Source organism: Hyperoodon ampullatus (genome assembly GCF_949752795.1).
Source record: "Hyperoodon ampullatus genome assembly, chromosome: 12".
In the NCBI taxonomy this organism is placed as follows: domain Eukaryota; kingdom Metazoa; phylum Chordata; class Mammalia; order Artiodactyla; family Ziphiidae; genus Hyperoodon; species Hyperoodon ampullatus.
Genome location: NC_136925.1, coordinates 29,350,584 through 29,371,732, shown reverse-complemented (window position 1 = coordinate 29,371,732; position 21,149 = coordinate 29,350,584). Strand labels below are relative to the sequence as shown.

The following is a 21,149-nucleotide window of genomic DNA, read 5'->3' as shown; positions in this document are numbered from 1 at the left end:
GGGAAAACTGGACAGCTACATGTAAAAGAATGAAATTAGAACACTTCCTAACACCATACCCAAAAATAAACTCAAAATGGATTAAAGACCTAAATGTAAGGCCAGACACTATCAAACTCTTAGAGGAAAACAGAGGCAGAACAGTCTGTGACATCAATCACAGCAAGATCCTTTTTGACCCACCTCCTAGAGAAATCAAAATAAAAACAAGTGGGACCTAATGAAACTTAAAAGCTTTTACACAGCAAAGGAAACCATAAACAAGATGAAAAGACAACCCTCAGAATGGGAGAAAATATTTGCCAATGAAGCAACTGACAAAGGATTCATCTCTAAAATTTACAAGCAACTCATGCAGCTCAATATCAAAAAAAAAGAAAAGCCCAATCCAAAAATGGGCAGAAGACCTAAACAGACATTTCTCCAAAGAAGATATACAGATTGCCAACAAACACATGAAAGAATGCTCAACATGTTTAATCATTAGAGAAATGCAAATCAAAACTACGATGGAATATCATCTCACACCAGTCAGAATGGCCATCATCAAAAAATCTACAAACAGTGCTGGAGAGGGTATGGAGAAAAGGGAACCCTCATACACTCTTGGTGGGAATGTAAATTGATACAGCCACTATGGAGAACAGTATGAAGGTTCCTTAAAAAACTACAAATAGAACTACCATACGACCCAGCAATCCCACTACTGGGCATATACCCTGAGAAAACCATAATTCAAAAAAGAGTCATGTACCACAGTGTTCACTGCAGCTCTATTTACAATAGCCAGGACATGGAAGCAATCTAAGTGTCCATCAACAGATGAATGGATAAATATGTTACACATATATACAATGGAATATTACTCAGCCATAAAAAGAAATGAAATTGAGTTATTTGTAGTGAGGTGGATGGACCTAGAGTCTGTCATACAGAGTGAAGTAAGTCAGAAAGAGAGCAACAAATATCATATGCTAACACATGTATATGGAATGTTAAAAAAAAAAAAAGTCATGAAGAACCTAGGGGCAAGATGGGCATAAAGACACAGACCTACTAGAGGATGGACTTGAGGACATGGGGAGCGCGAAGGGTAAGCTGGGACAAAGAGAGTGGTGTGTATATGGATATATATAAACCACCAAATGTAAAATAGATAGCTATTGGGAAGCAGTCGCGTAGCACCGGGAGATCAGCTCGGTGCTTTGTGACCAGCTAGAAGGGTGGGATAAGGAGGGTGGGAGGGAGGGAGATGCAAGAGGGAAGAGATATGGGGACATAAGTGTATATATAACTGATTCATTTTGTTATAAAGCAGAAACTAACACACCATTTGTAAAGCAATTATACTCCAATAAAAATGTTTAAAAAAAAAGTGTATGAACTTCCAGTTATAGGATGAATAAGGTCTGAGAATCTAATGGATAGGTTAGAAACTATAGTTGATGATAACACTGCATTATATAATCAAAAATAGATAAATAAAAATTTTTAAGTTAAAAAAAAACATTATGCTGAGTGAAAAGGAGGCAGTCACATAAGACCACATGTTGTATGATTCCATCTATATGAAATTCCCAGAATAGACAGTCCGTAGAGACAGAAAGTAGATCAGTGCCTCCGGTGACTGTGGGAGGAAGAAAATGGGGAAAGATTGGTAATAGGTGTAAGGTTTGGGGGGCAGGTGATGAAAATGTTCTGACATTAGTGGTGATAACTTCACAGTTCTTATGAATATACTAAAAACCAATGAGTTGTACACTTTAAAAGGTTGGGTTTTATGTGTGAATTATACCTCAATAAAGCTGTTATTTTTAAAATACAATGCTTACTGTTAATACTTTGTGAAGGCTATTTCTTCATGTTCTGTTACTTTTTCCACAGAAGAACCTGTGGGTTTTGTTTTTGTTTTTTTCAAGAAAACATCTTTAAAAAGAAACAGTTATATTGGCTTTAGAATTACATCTAATATGAGAACTTATTTGCTCAATAAAGACAAGTATGCTATATCTTCCTTATCCACTATCATCATGCTATGGAAAACATTATCTGCTATTTCATTTTAATTAATTTAACTTCATGTGCATCACATGTTTTGTACTTTTGCCATAGTGGATTACAGTTTCTGAAATTTTCCTTGTTCTTAGAGAAAGTAATTTTTTCCCCAGCTACTTATATTTAATGTTCCAAAAACAGCATAACAAAAATGTATTACCACTTGGTACATGGTGAATTTTCTACATTCTTTGTTGATTTTTTTTGTTGCCATTTTTATGTACAAGTGCACAGTTGTAAAGGATTTGGTTAAATACTGAAAGAACATAAATGTTCTTTTTGTAACTTTGCTCTCTTTCAAAATAAAATTAGCATCACAAATAGTTGATTTTATATATATATATATATATATATATATTGCTAATTTTAAGTGAAGATAAACTGTTAGTTTTTAATTTTCTACATATATGTTTGTTAGTGGGAGGAATATGCTTATGAATTTAAAAAATCAACCTGCTTGTCTCTAAATCAGCTGAATTATTAAAGGTTATCTTTAATCAGTATGTAACAGTGTTTGCAAGGTTAGGATACTGGAGTGTTTTTGAATATGGGCTCTTCTAACAGAAAGATTTATCTCACATGTGTTTTTTCAGTTACAGGGTTGTAAAAAATAGACTGTTAAGTGTTTTATATTTTCTTAAAATGGAAGATAGGGAGACTTTAGAACAAAACAAAAGCTCATAACTATTTCGCTTTGAAAAATAACAAAAAAGCATGTAGATACTTTAAGAAAACAACATGTTTTTCTAAATCTAGAGTGCTCATAAAAATGAGGATCCAGATGGTCAAACCAGACAAAATGTGTAATGCTGTAAATTTTCCTCCTAGTTAAAAGGCTGGCCACCGAGAACCTGCAATACATGGTCAAAGCCTGCCAAGTGGGGTCAGGAGGAGAACCTGCCGCCCAGCTGACTTCTGTGTTTAGGTAACTGGAAAATATGCCAACTGGCAAGAAGACTATTGCCAGCCATTTGACAGCCAACATGTTTTTTAAATAACTAATTATCCAAAACATAATGTGTTACTACTTGTTTGTAGTTTCAATTATTGTATTTTTGGCAGTGGTTTTGCTATGTTGTTTTATTAAAAAATAAAAGTACCAAGGAAAAAGATAAGTGAACTGACTTAAAATTACCTGAGAATTTAGTAAGGAAGATTCTTGCATGTGTTTAAGAGGAAAAAGTGGGAAACGTGAATCATGATGACAGGTGTACAGGCTTTGGAGCTGCTAAACATGCTACTCAGGATCCACTGTGGAAGTGTCTGTCACTGGTTTTCCTACTCACTTTAGGTGCTGTGGACCCAGAAAGCTCCATTGTATGTAATTGTGAAGCATAGACTTTGTAGATCTGTTGTTCCTTCACAAGAATAACTGCAACTTGAGAAACATTTTCTGTTTTGTTTTTATTTTCCTGCCTTGCACCCTATAGAGTCTTATGCTTTCTGTTAGGGCAGTATTTTTAAGTATTTCTTTCTCACAGTTTCTACCAGTTCACCTTTATTTCATGTATCTCTACCCTAGCACTACCATGATAAATAGTTTGGGTCCATTTCCTTCATTCTGTGTTAGATTTTTGATTCCTCAGTTTTCTTTCTCATCACATAGTTGGCACTTGTCAGTTGTTTACAGTTTATTTAAATTGTGATCATTTGAAATAAATACTGGATTTATGAAAACTGTAAAACCCTAAGAGAGGAGGAAGGATTTTATATGAACAAAGATTGCATGTTTGTTAAGTACAATTTTTTGAGCTCGGTGACTTTTATTTTCTTGAGGGGAGAGAGTGGAAATTTTAGGATTAAAATATATAATTCTTATTAATAAAAGGTCTTCTGTGGGTGTAAAGTCTCTTGATCGGTTAAGGAATATAAAAATTATTTCAAATAACTTGCTTTCCTCATAGAAACATTATTTGATTTATCTAGAGATAGCAATAACTAAAAGATATACAAAACAACTAGGAAACTGGACTCTTTGCTGTTTTAGTCTCTTCTACTTCCTGATCATCTAGATTTCAGCATGCACACTATAGCAAAAAAGTCCCTGAGATTAGATTTTTCCCCCTTATTCTTCCTCCTGGGATTCCAGCTCTTCCCTTTCCCTTTCTCCTAATGCCGTCACTCTGTTCACAGCTCATACTGAAGCCATTTCTGTTCTTTGTTTTCAGGTGTTAAATAGTGTTCATATGGCATCTAAATCCTTAGAGTAATCTTACATGAAATGATCTTTCTTGTGTTCAGCTTACAGCTTGTTGCCATACAGATACCAGCCCAAGGAATTGCCCCAGAAGTAATTCTAAGTAACTTGTTTTACTTTCAGGAGATTTATCGAGGATTATGGTATGAGATATGATTATCAGATTTACAGCATTTTAGAAACAGTAGCAGCATTGGACCAACAGGTTGTTATCCACTTGATTTCTACCCTTACTCAATCTCTGAAGAGTTCAGAGCGGAAGTGGGGCCTTGGCAGAAATATTGCACAAAGGTATGTTTGATAATTTGATTATATCCTTTCGGACAATGATTATGAAATCTAGATTCATTTTCTAGAAATGGCCTATTTTCCACTTATAAAAATTTGGAGTGTGTTCCAGTGAATAAGATTAGTGACTCAACTAGATAATATGGGTTTTGGTCAGAAATAGATCAAGGCTTTTTTTTTTTTTTTTTTTTTTTTTAATAGATTACAACCCAGCTGAAGATAATGCTGGACTATTTAGAGTAATGAAACATGGTGGGGGGTATAAGTCTGTATTTCCTAAAGAGATTGTTTTAGAAGGGTCAGTACTCATACTATAATTCATATGTCCAAAAGTAGTATGTTAAATAATCAAAGTACTTTAATCACATCGTGTATGGTGTGTATAGACAAGTAGACATTCAGGCAGGCTCAGTTTGTAAAGACTTAAATAAAAAATAATGGAAAAGGTAGTAAATATATATCTGTCTTAAATGAAAAATAATGGAAAAGGTAGTAAATATATATCTGTCTTCTTTTCTTTTTTCTTTATAGGGAAGCCTATAGCAAACTTTTATCTCACCTAGGACAAGTGGGACAAGATGAGATACAGAGACTAGAAGATGATAATATTGAATCTATTTTGTGATTCATCCTCAATATTAATTATAACTATCTAAAGTCACTTTGCACCATTCTGACTCCTACTTTTAATTAATTGTATAATGTTCTGTTACTTTCTAGGATTTTTTCCTTTCATACCTGTAAGTATAAAGTATATAAATAAGGAAGTAAAAGTTAATTAAATATTTTATAGGAGCTTTGGAACTTGGTAAAACTGCATTCTATTTTGAAGAGGTTTTAGTGAAACTGAAGAAACTTTTCCTAACTGGGAGTGTTATGTGTGTATGTCTAAGCAGGTTTGTACTGGTTGATCCACGGCCATTTTACTATAATGTGACTTTCTGCCTTGTGAGTAATTTATTTCTGTTTTGTTTTTGTTTTCTTATGAGTTATATTTTATTATGATACTATTTCAAATTACCTGGCTGCCCTATGCTGGGTTTTTTTTTTTGGAGGGGTACTCAGGAGATAGAACAGTATATTTGTTTTCTTTTTTTATACTATGCGTCAGGCAAGTTAATAAAATCCTTACAAAGCACACTTAACTCTGAGGAATGAGACTGAATCTGGCTAAATGATTATACAGATAATATGTATCTTTTTTTTAACTTGGGCCAACAGAGTTTATATCAATACTTGGGTTCCAACGGTTGCCAGATGTTTTCCTCTACTCATCCTTTTGTTTGGAGTTGTCATTAAAAGACAGATCAGGAGGAGGATAAACAAGAGACTTTAAGAAAAGAGAATAAATAATATTCTGGAAATTTTTAAGTTTACAAAGTTAACAGAAGAGGTCTGAGAAGTCAGCTGATTTATCTCCTTGCTCTTCAATTAGAGCCTCTTATAAACTAGCATCTTACATGTTTGAAGGGAGCCAGTTTAGTTTCCTGTAGCAGCTCATCTCTCAACCCTTTAACTGTTTTATTCAGATTCATTCTACCAGTTGGGCTTTTGTCCTTGACTCCTTTTTCTAATGAGCATTATTTGGTAAAAAGAGCTCCAATCTTAGTGTTGGGAACCCACCTGGGTCTCAAACCCAGCTCTGCTTTGTGACCTTGAGCAAGTTCTTAACCTTTCTGAGCCTCAGTTTCTTTGTGGAGAAAAATGAATAATAACCCTTTTTTAAATTTCACAATGTTCTGGTAGGAATCAGTGGAATAATTGATTTATAATTATAATCATATAATTTAAATGTACGTGAAGGTATTTGTTGACCTATGTTCTGGTAGGAATCAGTGGAATAATTGATTTATAATTATAATCATATAATTTAAATGTATGTTAAAGTATTTGTTGACCTATGTTCTGTTTGGTGGTGTACAGACATGATCACTCTATCTCATGCACAAAGGTAAAGAACACTTCTCAAATTTCCTCTTTCTCTAATGGTATGTCCTAGATAAAGATCCCACTTCTTTTCAATGTTTTCTTACATGTCATGTTTGCTAAGTTTGAAATAAGTTATTGTTTTTTTCTTGAGCATCTAGTGTTTATCATGGTTCTACTGTTCCTTCAGGAAAACATTTCAACCCTTTTCTGACTCAAGAAGTATCTTTTAAAATGAAATGCACTGCAATCGGGAAACTATAGTTAATAGCCCTTTCCTAATTGTAATCTGTTAAGTCTAAAGGACTTCATGACATATAAATGGTTTATTTTCCCCCCAAATAAACTGTTTTTAATTCAACAAATGGGATGAATAAAAGCCTCTTTAAGGTTACTAAGACTTCATAGCAATGAATTTCTTTCCATTATGATAGTGACTTATTAAATGAATGATGCATTATTTTGCAAGTTGTAGCAACTGAAATTTAAACTATTTAATGGGATGCCTTTAAAGAGGTTATTTGTGTGTGTGTGTATATATATATGTGTGTGTGTATATATATTTTTTCACCCCCAAGGGAAATTGATAAAGATATCTTGGAGAATCTTGCTCCTTAGCTTATGAAACTTTTTAAGGGTTAAGAAAATCTGCTGCTGAATCATGCACTAGGGTGTATAGCTGTAGATACTAAGAATTACTAAAGTTTATACATAAAAAAATCAGTAACAAGAAAAAGTCTGTAACAATACATGTATATATATATTTTTTTTAATTTATGTATCAGTAAAGTTTTAAAGAAGCTGTTTTATTAATTGAAGAAAAAAAGAAAATTTATGACTTTCATTTCTTAAGAATCTTCACTGACCCATAAATTATTACTATAGTCTTTTTCCATTTACAGACTTAGAGTACCTTATACTTGCTTGGTTAATGTTCCTTTTCCCCTAAAAACCCTGTAATCTCTGAGGCGGCTGCTTCCACCATTGTAGGGTAGGCCAGTCTCTTTTGGTCAAATCTGGAATATGTTCTCATTTTTCTTAGTCTTTGGGGCCTCTGTGACATTGCATTTTCTTTTATCTTCTCATCCCTTCCTCAGCAGTATTGCTCCTTCCTACATACACGTTCTTCCTTCTTGTCCCTACTGGTAAGATCTAGCCCTTCACCTGCTTTGTCTCAACATTCTTGTAGTAGTGAACTGATAAAACTAGCTTATAATTTTTTCTATCTGTAGTGCTAATTTTTCTCTAAACCTGTCTAGTTGGATTCTCCTGAAATCTCAAGGCAACATGTCAAGCTGCCCTATCATTTTCGTTTCCAGTCTAGCTCATGCCTTCATTTTCTACCCAGAGAATACACCACTTTCCCAAGTCACTTACCCATGACATTTCTTGGATTCATTGCTCCCCACTTTTCATTTGATCACCGTACAAGCTCTTGTGATTTTTTTCTTTTTGCCATTTCATGCATCCAAACATTTTTCTATTGGGTACTATAATCTCCTTCTTATTCTCTGGACTCCTGAAATTTATTCTTCACATAGTTTTGACATTAGTGTTCCTAAAATACTTCTTTCTTCTTGTTACTTTTCTGCTCAAGGACCTCCATTTACTTCCCATTGTTAATAAGCTGACATTCAAGCCCTTCAGTCAGGAGACTTCTGCCATCTGACGCTATACCTTCTGTTTCCAAACTTACCTCAAGCAGGAAAGTAGACTGTCTTAGCTGCTTTCTCTGAATGACATGTTCATTCTACGCTGTTGGCCTCACTCAGTTTGCCAATTAGAATACCATCATGTCTATAGAAACCTAACCTTAAGACACTTAAATAGGAAGAAAATTAAAATTTACATGTTGGATATGTAAGTATTCCACTCAAATAATTTAAAATATCAGATGGAGTGTAGAAGAGATGATTGAAAGACAACAGGGTGATGAAAGGACTTTATTAGACACAGATTTGGTTACGATTTAAATTTCAGTTGAACATTTAATTAGGTTTCCATAGGGGATGAAAAAAACATGGAGTACTGTCTCTGCACAAAAATCGTTCAGTATTTTATTCATTTGTATTAGAAGAGTTTCAAAGTTTAAAACTTCTTATTTCTTTACTTAGCCCTAGCATATTTTCTTTTCTTACTAAGCATATTTGACTTTTCCTATTTTGGGGGGTAAGTAAAATATTATTTGTGAGTTGTTAGACTATGTGTGTATTTTCATTATGCATTGTTATTTTTATCTTCTTCCATGCTTCATCACAAATTTTTAAAACTACTTTGTTCTTAACTAATTACATGAACCCATTTCCATGTACTTTCAAAGAATCTTTGGCAGTTTTTATTTTTACTTCCCCTTTGTTAGGATTATATATCATATAAAAATTTGATGAGCCTTTGCAGTTGGGAAAAGCCTTTAGGAAACCTACCTTCCCTAATCCTACACAGTAACATAGCACTTGTGTTTCAAAGATAAAAGATAGATATCATAGAAACCTCACCAAAAACTGTGTTCTCTGTACTAAACCACTGCTTTTTGACTGATAGACTTCTTACATAAACCTTACATTTTCCAAAAACTGATCTCCAGACTTTTTTACATAAACCTTACATTTTCCAAAAACTGATCTCCTGCCTACTCCTCCTAGGGTTAAAAATATTGCCTTGTCAGTCAAGTATAGAGTATGCTAGTATAAATAACGTGCTTTGTTTGCTTAAAACAGTTGGTTTGGGAAGCTAGCAAAATAGCGTATTCTTTCACATGTTTAATAAGATGTGAGATTTATATTTTGATTCTGTGATAAACTATGTTTGGTAAGATTACCAAAATCAGTACCAAATGAACTTAACAACTTCTGCTTATTGAAGTTTTTGGTTTGCAGTTTTTGGTTTGCTGATAGTTATCCAGTTCATTGCATTTATGGATTGTGCTTTTAGAAAAATTCTGGGCATATGCATGCTTTAAATTATTTGTGTATATAGTAATGAGATATAATTAAAAATGTATATATTCAACTTACATTGCACCTGTGATTATTCAACTGCCTCTTTATGACAGATTGACTCTTTGAAAACCAAAATAAAAATGAACCGTGTTACCTAGAGGAATAATTTTTATCTTATTATTCCTGTTGCTTTTTTTTTTTTTTTTTTTTTTTTTTTTTGCGGTATGTGGGCCTCTCACTGTTGTGGCCTCTCCCGTTGCGGAGCACAGGCTCCGGACACGCAGGCTCAATGGCCATGGCTCATGGGCCAAGCCGCTCCGCGGCATGTGGGATCCTCCCAGACCGGGGCACGAACCCGTGTCCCCTGCATCGGCAGGCGGACTCTCAACCACTGCGCCACCAGGGAAGCCCCTCCTGTTGCTTTTATACTCTGCTAAAACAAAGAAAAGTTAATTTTTCAGCTCTTGTAATGGCTGAAGGGTATACAGTATACATGTGGTTAAACTGAGAAGAGAAAAAGTATGAAAAACACCCTAAAAATAATCAATTGGCATTTTGTTCTTAAAGATCTAAGGAATTTTATTGCATTTTACATACATATTATTTTATTTTAGAGATTCATGTCTTTTCTGGCCTTTCCTCCTAGAGTAAGAACACTGCTAATATCTGTGTTACTGCTTTTTCTTTTTTAAAGTAAAATCTTGAAATGATGTTTAAACTGTTGGAAGCTTCGTAGTCTTTTGGAAATTCAAATTAATAATTTAAATATAAATACAATATGGTCTTTAACTTTGAAGAGTAAAAATGGAAGATGAATTACTGTAGGATAGTTCACTTAAATGGAGAACATATATTTGAATAATTTCAATGGGCTTTGGTTTATATGACCAAACATTGTTTTCTAGAATTTTTCTTATTAGCTCTTATGATCAGTAATTTGAGGGAAGGATCAAATTATAAGCGATCTGAGTTTTTTCTTTTTAGGGGAGGGGTGCTGTACTTTGGATGCTGTTCTTTGTCTATACGTGTTTCTGAAAACTATGTAAAACTTTTAAAAATTCTGACTTCAATTCTGTAATATTACTGAATAATACATTAAAGTTCACTGAGGAGAGGTTTGATAATATATACTCGTTTGTTTTAAATGAATAGTTAGAAGTGTACACAGAAATTAGAATAATCTCAGGCTGCCTTTCCGTTTATCATTCAAGCAAGTTCACTTTTAGACCTTCCCTTTCATTAATTGGGTAGAGAGTCTGGGATTAAAAATAGATTGTTTTATAAGGTAAAACTGCTGGATGGAAAATCTGTGTGTCAAGTAGAAATTTTAGTAAATCTGAAATTCTTGTTTAGGTTCTTGTTGAAAAGATTTCTGAAACGCTGGAGTCCATTTTCCTGACATGGTAAGGAATTTTAAAAATTTAATTTAGATGGTTTATACCTTTTAAAGAGATTCTCTGTTTTCCTTCTAAATGTCAATTTTCACTTTTCAGAACTGTACAAATACTCTTAAGGCTTTTTGTTTTTGTAAACAAAATCTGTTCTTTTAAAAATGTACCATTTTTTTCTTACCCCTAGTCTCCCCTCCCAGCTTTAATCTAAATAGCCAAAAGTTTTATTTATACATATATTTTTTAATTAATGTTTTAGGTTATCTTATATAAGGTTAGTGAATTCTATATTTAGGAATAAAAATATTTTTTTATTCACTTCTGATTACTAAAAGTGGTTACATGAATAAAGTGACAATTTCCCATTAAGACAAAGATTGCTGGAAGATTAAACTAAGGATAAAAAGTAAAATCTTCCTTTTAATAAAGGTGACTTATCCTAACAAGATTAAGGAAAGGGGAAAAACTCATGTTATACTTGTTGAATTTATGTTCAAATACGATTATTGATTTGTTTTATTTTTTATTTTTTGTTATAGACAAAGCAAATCCAAAAACCTAGCCTCAAAAAATTCTCATGTATTATTAAAAATGGTAGTAATAAAATATGTATTGGTGGTAGAGAAGAATCCCACAAGTGCTCAAGATTGACATAACCTTTAACAAAGTGGAAAAACTTTTATTAGAACTACTGATACTAGGTTCAAATTTATGTCAGAGCACTTTATGGTACCGAAATTAGTACAACTAATTTTTTCTGAGCTTTAAAATGTCATTTTTCACTAAATGAGCTTAGATGAAATGTTTGAGAGACTTATTATTTGAGGCAAGTGTTTGTACAAGTTTAGGAATCTTTGGCTTTAGTAAACTCCCTTTTTCATAATTAGCATGTCTCTTTCACATGCTTTTCAGAATCATTTATCTTATAGCTTGTGTTCCAAGTTCTATCTAGTAATTTTTAAACTTCAAAAATAATTTTTTTCAGTTACAAGGTTCTAAAACAGTAAAATACCTTGTAATTTGAGTGACATTTTTTTTTCCTTAGGCAAAGTACTTCAGAGCATTTGCCTAATTCTTAAAACATTCTTCTGAATTAATATGGAAATCAATAATTGCCCTCCTTAAAAAGTGAGAAAACTGAAGCAATGTAAAGTTAAGCTCCTGGCCCAAGGTAACAGAGCAACCAAGGTGAAAAGTCTGGGTATTCCATCTGCTGTTCCGGTGAACTTCTATTATTTTTATTACCTTGAATAAAATATGGCATTTAAAAATTTACGATGTCATAATGATGAGTCTCTACTTATACAGCAGGGCTGTATAATGTTAAATTTTTAAAAGAAAAATTACAATCCCAGGCTTAAGTAGTAAAGAGATAAAGTACTGACAATTTTTTTTTAAAGATCATTGATGGCAGTACTTGTGAAATAAACTGCCTTACTAAGAGGGTAATGTCCTGTCCAGGACAGCATTGATTAGACAATGTGTACAAAGATGCTTAAAAGATCCATGGACCATTAAGTTAGCACTAAGCTACACCACCATAAAAGTCATACATGTTGTACTGTATACTGACACACACTGAGAAGCGTGACAAGCGTTTTCAATAATGTGTATTTTAGAAAACTGTTCATTTTTTGCTAATGTTTATCTGAATAGAAGATCTAGAAAACAAAACAAGGAAGCATTGAGCACTGAGTATTTTCATGCCCAGTATCCAAAAGTCAGGCCTTTTTCTTCCTCATGTTCATGATGGTTGTTAAGAGAGCACTGGCTTTTCAGATGGTGCCAATCCTGTGATGAGGCACTTGAAGAGTTTGAAGGTTAGGGCATGTGAAATACGGAGCTGGGAGGAAGCATGCCGCTATTCCATTGGAAGCAAAAGGAAGTGTAGGCCCGTAGAATACTTCTTCTTTGCCTTCTCTACTCACATCCAATACCTAACAAAAGAAGAGGAGAAACCTGTACGTTAAAGGTGGTTGTTCAAAATAAAGCTGGGTACACATAAAAGAAAGCCTGCAGTTAAATTCAGTTATGCCACCATGACTATACCTTACGCATTGCTGTTTTTCTCAAGTATGGTACCAAGAATATGTATTAAGTTCCTGCAAAGTGCTATTCTACACATCTCTGTTTGTGTTTGTACACGTGTGTACATGCATAGATATGTATGTTATGTTTGTATATACATAGATATATAATTTAATAATTTAATCTTCAGAACAGTGTCAAGCTGTAGGTAGCATTATCCTCCTTTAATAAAACTGCCTTAGACTGCTTAAGTAACTAGCCCAAACTAGTTAGTACGTGTTGTTTGTATGCTGGCTTACAAATCCTCACCTGTAAAGTGAAAACAACATTGACCTTGCAGCTTTGCTCTGGAAATTGGTGACATACAGCTCAGTGTCTAGCACATAGAGTATTATAGCTTAGTAGCAGGTTCAAAAAAATCAGTTCAGTTGCTTCTGGAAATTCTTCCCCAGTTATTTCCCCATTAAGCTGGAGTTCCACCTCTTTCCATATATGGAAAGAATCCTTTGTTAGTGTGTGCCTGCTGTCACCTCACTGATTCTGGTTTAATCTTACTACTAGGAAAATTCTTTCTTGAGGAAAGCTGGTCATGTCCTACGTGTCTAACCCATAATGTTCCTTCCAGCCTTCAATCATCTTAACCTCTTTTCATATGACCTTCCTCAACCTTCATTTTTTTAATTAATTTTTTATTGGAGTATAATTGCTTTACAATGTTGTGTTAGTTCCTGCTGTACACCGAGGCGAATGAGCTGTATGTATACATATATTCCCTCCCTCTTGGACCTCCCTCCCCCTGCATCCCACCCATCTAGGTCACCACAGAGCATCGACCGAGCTACCTTTGTTTAAAACCTTTCCGCCCTTGGATTCTGTGACCTTAAAAAAATAAGTTGGTCATTGACACAGGCCACCTTTGGTCCACTTCTTCCATCCCCATCCTAAATGTAGGTATGCCCCAATATTCCAACCACAAACCCCTTGATACTCTTCTTCAATGATCTTGTCCACTCTCATGTCTTCATCTGTCACCTAAGTAGATAAATCTTTTTTTAATTAATGTATTTATTTGTTTGTTTATTTATTTATTTATTTATTTATGGCTGTGTTGGGTCTTTGTTGCTGCACGCAGGCTTCCTCTAGTTACGGCAAGCGGGGGCTTCTCATTGTGGTGGCTTATCTTGTTTGTTGCGGAGCATGGGCTCTAGGCGTGTGGGCTTCAGTAGTTGTGGCATGCAGGCTTAGTAGTTGTGGCATGCGGGCTCAGTAGTTGTGGCTCACGGGCTCTAGAGCACAGGCTCCGTAGTTGTGGTGCATGGGCTTAGTTGCTCCACAGCATGTGGGAACAAACCTGTGTCCCCTGCATTGGCAGGTGGATTCTTAACCACTGAGCCACCAGGGAAGTCCTGCTCTGAGTGGATAATTCTTAAGCCTTTAATGTAATAATGCATTATTTTAGATGAAAGAAGCCCTTGAGATTTGGGGATCCAAGCTCATAAAGGAGGAAATCACTAAAGCCTAGAATAAAATATCAAACCTTGTAGCTTTTTTTCCCAAATGGACATTTAGCTGTCCCATCCCATTTATTGAACAATATGCCGTCACTATTAATTTTAAATAGCTCTAGTATATGCAACATATAAATTTGTCTTTGTTCTCTCTTTCATTGATTTATGTACCTTCCCACAGTACCACATTTAGTTATTTTGACTGGGTAGGGCATGTCTCCCCCATTCATTTTCAAGCATTTCTTGGTTCTTCTTGTATTTTTCCTTTCCTGGAGAAACTTCAAGATCAATTTGACAAGTATTATTCCCCCACCCTTTGAGAAAAAGGAAAATTACAATGGGATTTTGACTAGTATTTGATTAAATAAGGAAGTAGAGGTCTTTCAATATTTACCTCAAGTAAGATTATTGTGCAGGTTACAGAGAAGAAAATTGAGATACAAAGAATGTTCGATGACTTGCTCAGGATCACACAGCTAGTAAGTGGTGGTGGAGCCAGTACTTGGGCTCAAGGTTGCAACCCAAGAAAGAGCAAGGTTTTCATGCCATTCGTGATATCCCCTCCTCAACTGAATACATTTCTAGAACACAAAATATCAGTTGAGGTCACTGTCCAAACAGCTTGTCTGGTTCCCTGGGCCAACAGAGGCTGTGTGTGTTAAGCAGATGTAATTTATTTAATCTGTAAGATAGGAAAGGAAGTGTTGGCAGTTTTTCTCCAAAACACTCCCCTGTAAACTGGCAGAAAGAAGGCATTTGGGAGAAGGAGGTGCCAGCTTGGCAGCATATCCTCCAGCCAAAAAGAAGTAATCATAAATGAAGAGCAGTGGAGGTGATCTGGCAACACAGACTAATCACTGGCACACTTGGGCAGCTGTTCCTTTACCTGCTGCTCGTCATCCACAGCGTCCAGATTAGAGTCAACCTCTGTGCCAGACGTTTGCTTACACACCCACTGAATAAAGAAGAGCACCTGACTTTCCTCAGGAATCTATTTTTTAATACTTTACATGGGTCAGTATTACTAACAAGTCCAAATCTCCATCTTTAAACAAGTATTAATTTAAGAGCACCTCAGCCTTTCTCTTATTTGGGTTGCCCTTGAAATGGATCAAATAGTCTGTGCTAAATCAAGTAGTAGAAAAATATAGAACAGTATGCTTTCTCAACATTTGACAGGCTTGTGGCTGAATCCTACAAATGACAGTTAAATAAGCTTTCATTAGAATCCAGAAGGGTCAGTCTAATGAGAGAGGTTATTGGCTGGTATTTTCACGACCAAAGAAAATTACTTTAGTCCTTCTGGATGTTAACAGACCAATCTGTGAACTATTTAAGTGTGACCTTCATTAATCTTAGCCAGCAGTGCACTTAGAATCCAAGAATACTATAAATTTGTGACTTATGAAAAATGTAAACTTTGATATTTTTAACATCTATACTATTTTCTCCACCACTCTGACCTGTAATTTTCTTTCTTTTTTTTTTTTTTTTCCTCACAAATCACATCTCAGAATTTATTCAATGCTTTGGAGCTTAAAATATTTTTTTAATTTTTATTTTATATTGGAGTTATAGTTGATTAACAATGTGTTAGTGTCAGGTGTACAGCAAAGTGATTCAGTTATACATATACATGTATCTATTATTTATCAAATTCTTTTCTCATTTAGGTTCTTACAGACTTGAGCAAAGTTCCCTGTGCATTACAGTAGGTCCTTGTTGGTTATCTATTTTAAATATAGCAATGTGGACATGTCAGTCCTAAACTCCCAATCTATCCCTCCCCCGACCCTTCATCCCTGGTGACCATAAGTTTGTACTCTGTCTGTTAGTCTGTTTTTGTTTTGTAAATAAGTTCATTTGTATCATTTTTTTTTTAGATTCCACATATAAGCGATATATGACATTTCTCTTTCTCTGTCTCACTTACTTCACTTAATATGATAGTCTCCAGGTCCATTCATGTTGCTGCAAATGGCATTATTTCATTCTTTTTAATGGCTGAGTAATATTCCATTGTATATATGTACCACATCTTTATCCATTCAACTGTCAATGAACATTTAGGTTGCTTCCATGTCTTGGCTATCATAAACAGTGCTGCAGTGAACAATGGGGGCATGTATCCCTTCGAACCATGTTTTTCTCCAGATTTATGCCCAGGAGTGGGATTGCCGGATCACACGGCAGCTCTATTTTTAGTTTTTTAAGGAGCCTCCATACTGTTCTCCATAGTGGCTGTATCAATTTACATTCCCACCAACGTTGTAGGAGGGTTCCCTTTTCTCCACACCCTCTCCAGCATTTATTGTTTCTAGATTTTTTGATGATGGCCATTCTGACTGGTGGAAGGTGATATCTCAGTGTAGTTTTGACTTACATTTCTCTAATAATTCGCAATGTTAAGCATCTTTTCATGTGCCTCTTGGCCATCTGTATGTCTTGTTTGGAGAAATGTCTATTTAGGTCTTCTGTCCATTTTTTTTTTTTTTTTTTTTTTTTTTTGCAGTACGCGGGCCTCTCGCTGTTGTGGCCTCTCCCGTTGCGGAGCACAGGCTCCAGACGCGCAGGCTCAGCAGCCATGGCTCACTGGGCCCAGCCGCTCTGCAGCATGTGGGATCTTCCCGGACCAGGGCACAAACCCGTGTCCCCTGCATCGGCAGGCGGACTCTCAACCACTGTGCCACCAGGGAAGCCCCTTCTGCCCATTTTTTGATTGGGTTGTTTGTTTTTTGATATTGAGCTACATGAGCTGTTTGAAATTTTTGGAGATTAACCCCTTGTTGGCCACATCATTTGCAAATATTTTCTCCCATTCTATGGGTTGTCTTTTCATTTTGTTTATGGTTTCCTTTGCTGTGCAAAGCTTTTGAGTTTAACTAGGTTCCATTTGTTTGTGTTTATTTCCATTACTCTAGGAGACAGATCAAAAAAACTATTGCAGTGATTTATGTAAAAGAGTGTTCTGCCTATGTTTTCCTCTAAGAGTTTTATAGTCTTGAGTCTTATATTTAGGTCTTTAATCCGTTTTGAGTTTATTTGTGTGTATGGTGTTAAAGAATATTCTAATTTCATTTTTTTTGCATGTAGCTGTCCAGTTTTCCCAGCACCATTTATTGAAGAGAATGTCCTTTCTCCATTGTACATTCTTGCCACCTTTATCATATATTAATTGACCATAGGTTTGTGGGTTTATTTTTGGGCTTTTTATCCTGTTCCATGGATCTATATTTCTTTTTGTGCCACTACCATACTGTTTTGAACTGTAGCTTTGTAGTACAGTCTGAAGTCAGGGAGCCTGATTCCTCCAGCTCCATTTTTCTTTCTCAAGATCGCTTTGGCTATTTGGGGTCTTTTGTGTCTCCACTCAAATTTTAAGATTTTTTGTTCTAGTTCTGTGAAAAATACCATTGGTAATTTGATAGGGATTGCATTGAATCTGTAGATTGCCTTGGGTAGTACAGTCATTTTGACAGTATTGATTGTTCCAATCCAAGAACATGGTATATCTTTCCATCTGTGTTATCTTTGATTTCTTTTATCAGCATCTTATAGTTTTTATAGTGCAGGTCTATTGCCTCCTTAGGTAGGTTATTCCTAGGTATTTTATTCTTTTTGATGCTATGGTAAATGGATTGTTTTTTAATTTCTCTTTCTGATCTTTCATTGTTAGTGTATAGGAATGCAAGCAATTTCTGTGTATTAATTTTGTATCCTGCAACTTTACACATTTCATTGATGAGCTCTTGTAGTTTCCTGGTAGCATCTTTAGATTTTCTATGTATAATATCATGTCATCTGCAAACAGTGACAGTTTTACTTCTTTTCCAATTTGGATTCCTTTTATTTATTTTTCTTCTCTGAATGCCATGGCTAGGATTTCCAAAACTATGCTGAATAATAGTGGTGAGAGTGGGCATCCTTGTCTTGTTCCTGATCTTAGAGGAAATGGTTTCAGTTTTTCACCATTGAGAATGATGTTTGCTGTGGGTTTGTCATATATGGCCTTTATTATGTTGAGGTAGGGTCCCTCTATGCCCACTTTCTGGAGAGTTTTTATTATAAATGGGTGTTGAATTTTATCAAAAGCTTTTTCTGCATCTATTGAGATGATCATATGGTTTTTATTCTTCAGTTTGTTAAAATGGTGTATCACATTGATTGATTTGCATATATTGAAAAATCCTTGCATCCCTGGGATAAATCCCACTTGATCATGGTGTATGGTGCTTTTAATGTGTTGTTGGATTCTGCCACTCCCTTCTGGCTTGTAGAGTTTCTGCTGAGAAATCAGCTGTTAACCTTATGGGAGTTCCCTTGTATGTTATTTGTCGTTTTTCCCTTGCTGCTTTCAATAATTTTTTTCTTTGTCTTTTACTTTTGCCATTTGATTACTATGTGTCTTGGTGTGTTTCTCCTTGGGCTTATCCTGTATGGGACTCTCTGTGCTTCCTGGACTTGGGTGGCTATTTCCTTTCCCATATTAGGGAAGTTTTCAACTATAATCTCTTCAAATATTTTCTCTGGTCCTTTCTCTCTATCTTCTCCTTCTGGGAACCCTATAATGCAAATTTTGGTGCATTTAATATTGTCCCAGAGGTCTCTTAGGCTGTCTTCATTTCTTTTCATTCTTTTTTCTTTATTCTGTTCCACAGCAGTGAATTCTACCATTGTGTCTTCCAGGTCATTTATCCGTTCTTCTGCCTCAGTTATTCTGCTATTGATTCCTTCTAGTGTGTTTTTCATTTTAGTTATTGTATTGTTCATCTCTGTTTGTTTGTTCTTTAATTCTTCTAGGTCTTTGTTAAGCATTTCTTGCATCTTCTTGATCTTTGCCTCCATTCTTCTTCCGAGGTTCTGGATCATCTTCACTATCATTATTCTGAATTCTTTTTCTGGAAGGTTGCCTATCTCCACTTTATTTAGTTGTTTTTCTGGGGTTTTATCTTGTTCCTTTATCTGGTTACATAGCCCTCTGCCTTTTCTTTTTGTCTATCTTTCTGTGAATATGGTTTTCCTTCCCCAGGCTGCAGAATTGTAGTTCGTCTTGCTTCTGCTGTCTGCCCTCTGGTGGATGAGGCTATCTAAGAGGCTTGTGCAAGCTTCCTGATGGGAGGGACTGGTGGTGGGTAGAGCTAGCTGTTGCTCTGTTGGGCAGAGCTCAGTAAAACTTTAATCCGCTTGTCTGCTGATGGGTGGGACTGTCGGTGGGTAGAGCTGGCTGTTGCTCTGGTGGGCAGAGTTCAGTAAAACTTTAATCCGCTTGTCTGCTGATGGGTGGGACTGGCTTCCGTCCTTCCTGGTTGTTTGGCCTGAGGTGACCCAGCACTGAAGACTACCCAGATCTTTGGTGGGACTAATGGTGGAATCTGGGAGTGCTCATGCCAAGGAGTACTTCAAGAACTTCTGCTGCCAGTGTCCCTGTCCTTATGGTGAGACACAGCCACCCCTCGCCTCTGCAGGATACCCTCCAACACTAGCAGGTAGGTCTGGTTCAGTCTCCTGTGGGGTCACTGCTGTTTCCCCTGGGTCCCTATGCACACACTGCTTTGTGTGTGCCCTCCAAGAGTGGCTTTGTTTCCCACAGTCCTGTCGAAGTCCTGCAATCAAATCCCGCTACACTTCAAAGTCTGATTCTCTAGCAATTCCTCCTCCCGTTGCGGGACACCCAGGTTGGGAAGCATGACCTGGGACTCAGGACCTTCACTCCAGTGGGTGGACTTCTGTGGTATAAGTGTTCTCCAGTTTGTGAGTCACCCACCCAGCAGTTATGGGATTTGATTTTATTGTGATTGCGCCCCTCCTACAGTCTCATTGTGGCTTCCCCTTTGTCTTTGGATGTGGGGTATCTGTTTTGGTGAGTTCCAGTGTCTTCCTATCAATGATTGTTCAGCAGTTAGTTGTGATTCCGGTGCTCTTGCAAGAGGGAGTGAGAGCACATCCTTCTACTCCGCCATCTTGAACCCTGTACAATACGTATGTTCTTACCGCCATTTTTTAAATTGTTTTGGATTTGTTTTTGTAGGTATTTTTTCTTCCCTTCTTCTTTTGTCCTCTTGTGATTTGATGACTAACTTCAGGGTTTTGTTTGGATTCCTTTTTGTGTCTGTATGTATTGTAGATTTTCGGCTGGCAGTTACCATGAGGTTTTGATATAGCCATCTATATATAAACAAGATTGTTTTAAGTTGCTGGTCTTTTAATTTCAAATGGATATCCAATATCCTGTTTTGTGCTCTCCTCTTCTCACAGTTGCTGGTTTTGATATCGTATTTGTGTGCAGATGATTTCCTACCTTTAATGTATGTTTGCCTTTACCAGTGAGCTTTCCCACTTGTAATTTTCTTGTTTCTAGTTTTGGCCTTTTCTCTTCCACCTAGAGAATTTCCTTTAGCATTGGTTACAAAGCTGGTCTGGTGGTGCTGAATTCTCTTAGCTTTTGCTTCTCTGTAAAGCTTTTGATTTCTCTGTCTAATCTGAATGCGAGCTTTGCTGGTTAGAGTATTCTTGGTTGTAGGTTCTTCCCTTTCATCACTTTAAATATATGGTGCCACTCCTTCTGGCCTGTAGAGTTTCTGCAGAAATCAGCTGATAACCTTGTGGGAGTTCCCGTGTATGTTTTCCATTGCTTTTTCCCTTGTTGCTTTTAATATTTTCTCTTTGTCTTCAATTTTTGTCAGTTTTATTACTATGTGTCTCAGTGTGTTCATCCTTGGGTTTATCCTGCCTGGGACTCTCTGCACGTCCTAGGCTTGGGTGACTGTTTCCTGCCCCATGTTAGGGAAGTTGTCAGCTATTATCTCTTCAAATATTT

The 21,149-nt window shown here is 35.9% G+C and overlaps 2 protein-coding genes across 2 annotated transcripts in view; one reads left to right on the top strand and one right to left on the bottom strand.

Annotated features, from left to right (window-relative positions):
• MMS22L (MMS22 like, DNA repair protein) overlaps positions 1-5,165 on the top strand; it is a gene marked incomplete at its 3' end in the record, with an annotated part of 141,699 nt that extends 136,534 nt beyond the window's left edge. The window contains exons 23-25 of the mRNA XM_079716921.1: positions 2,884-2,980; positions 4,376-4,543; positions 5,072-5,165. Of these exons, the coding sequence (XP_079573047.1) occupies positions 2,884-2,980; positions 4,376-4,543; positions 5,072-5,165 (359 nt within the window). The remainder of the gene's footprint in view (positions 1-2,883; positions 2,981-4,375; positions 4,544-5,071) is intronic.
• Positions 5,166-12,571: 7,406 nt separating this feature from the next.
• KLHL32 (kelch like family member 32) overlaps positions 12,572-21,149 on the bottom strand; it is a gene marked incomplete at both ends in the record, with an annotated part of 177,836 nt that continues 169,258 nt past the window's right edge. The window contains one exon of the mRNA XM_079716580.1: positions 12,572-12,733. Coding sequence (XP_079572706.1) covers positions 12,572-12,733 — 162 coding nt within the window. The remainder of the gene's footprint in view (positions 12,734-21,149) is intronic.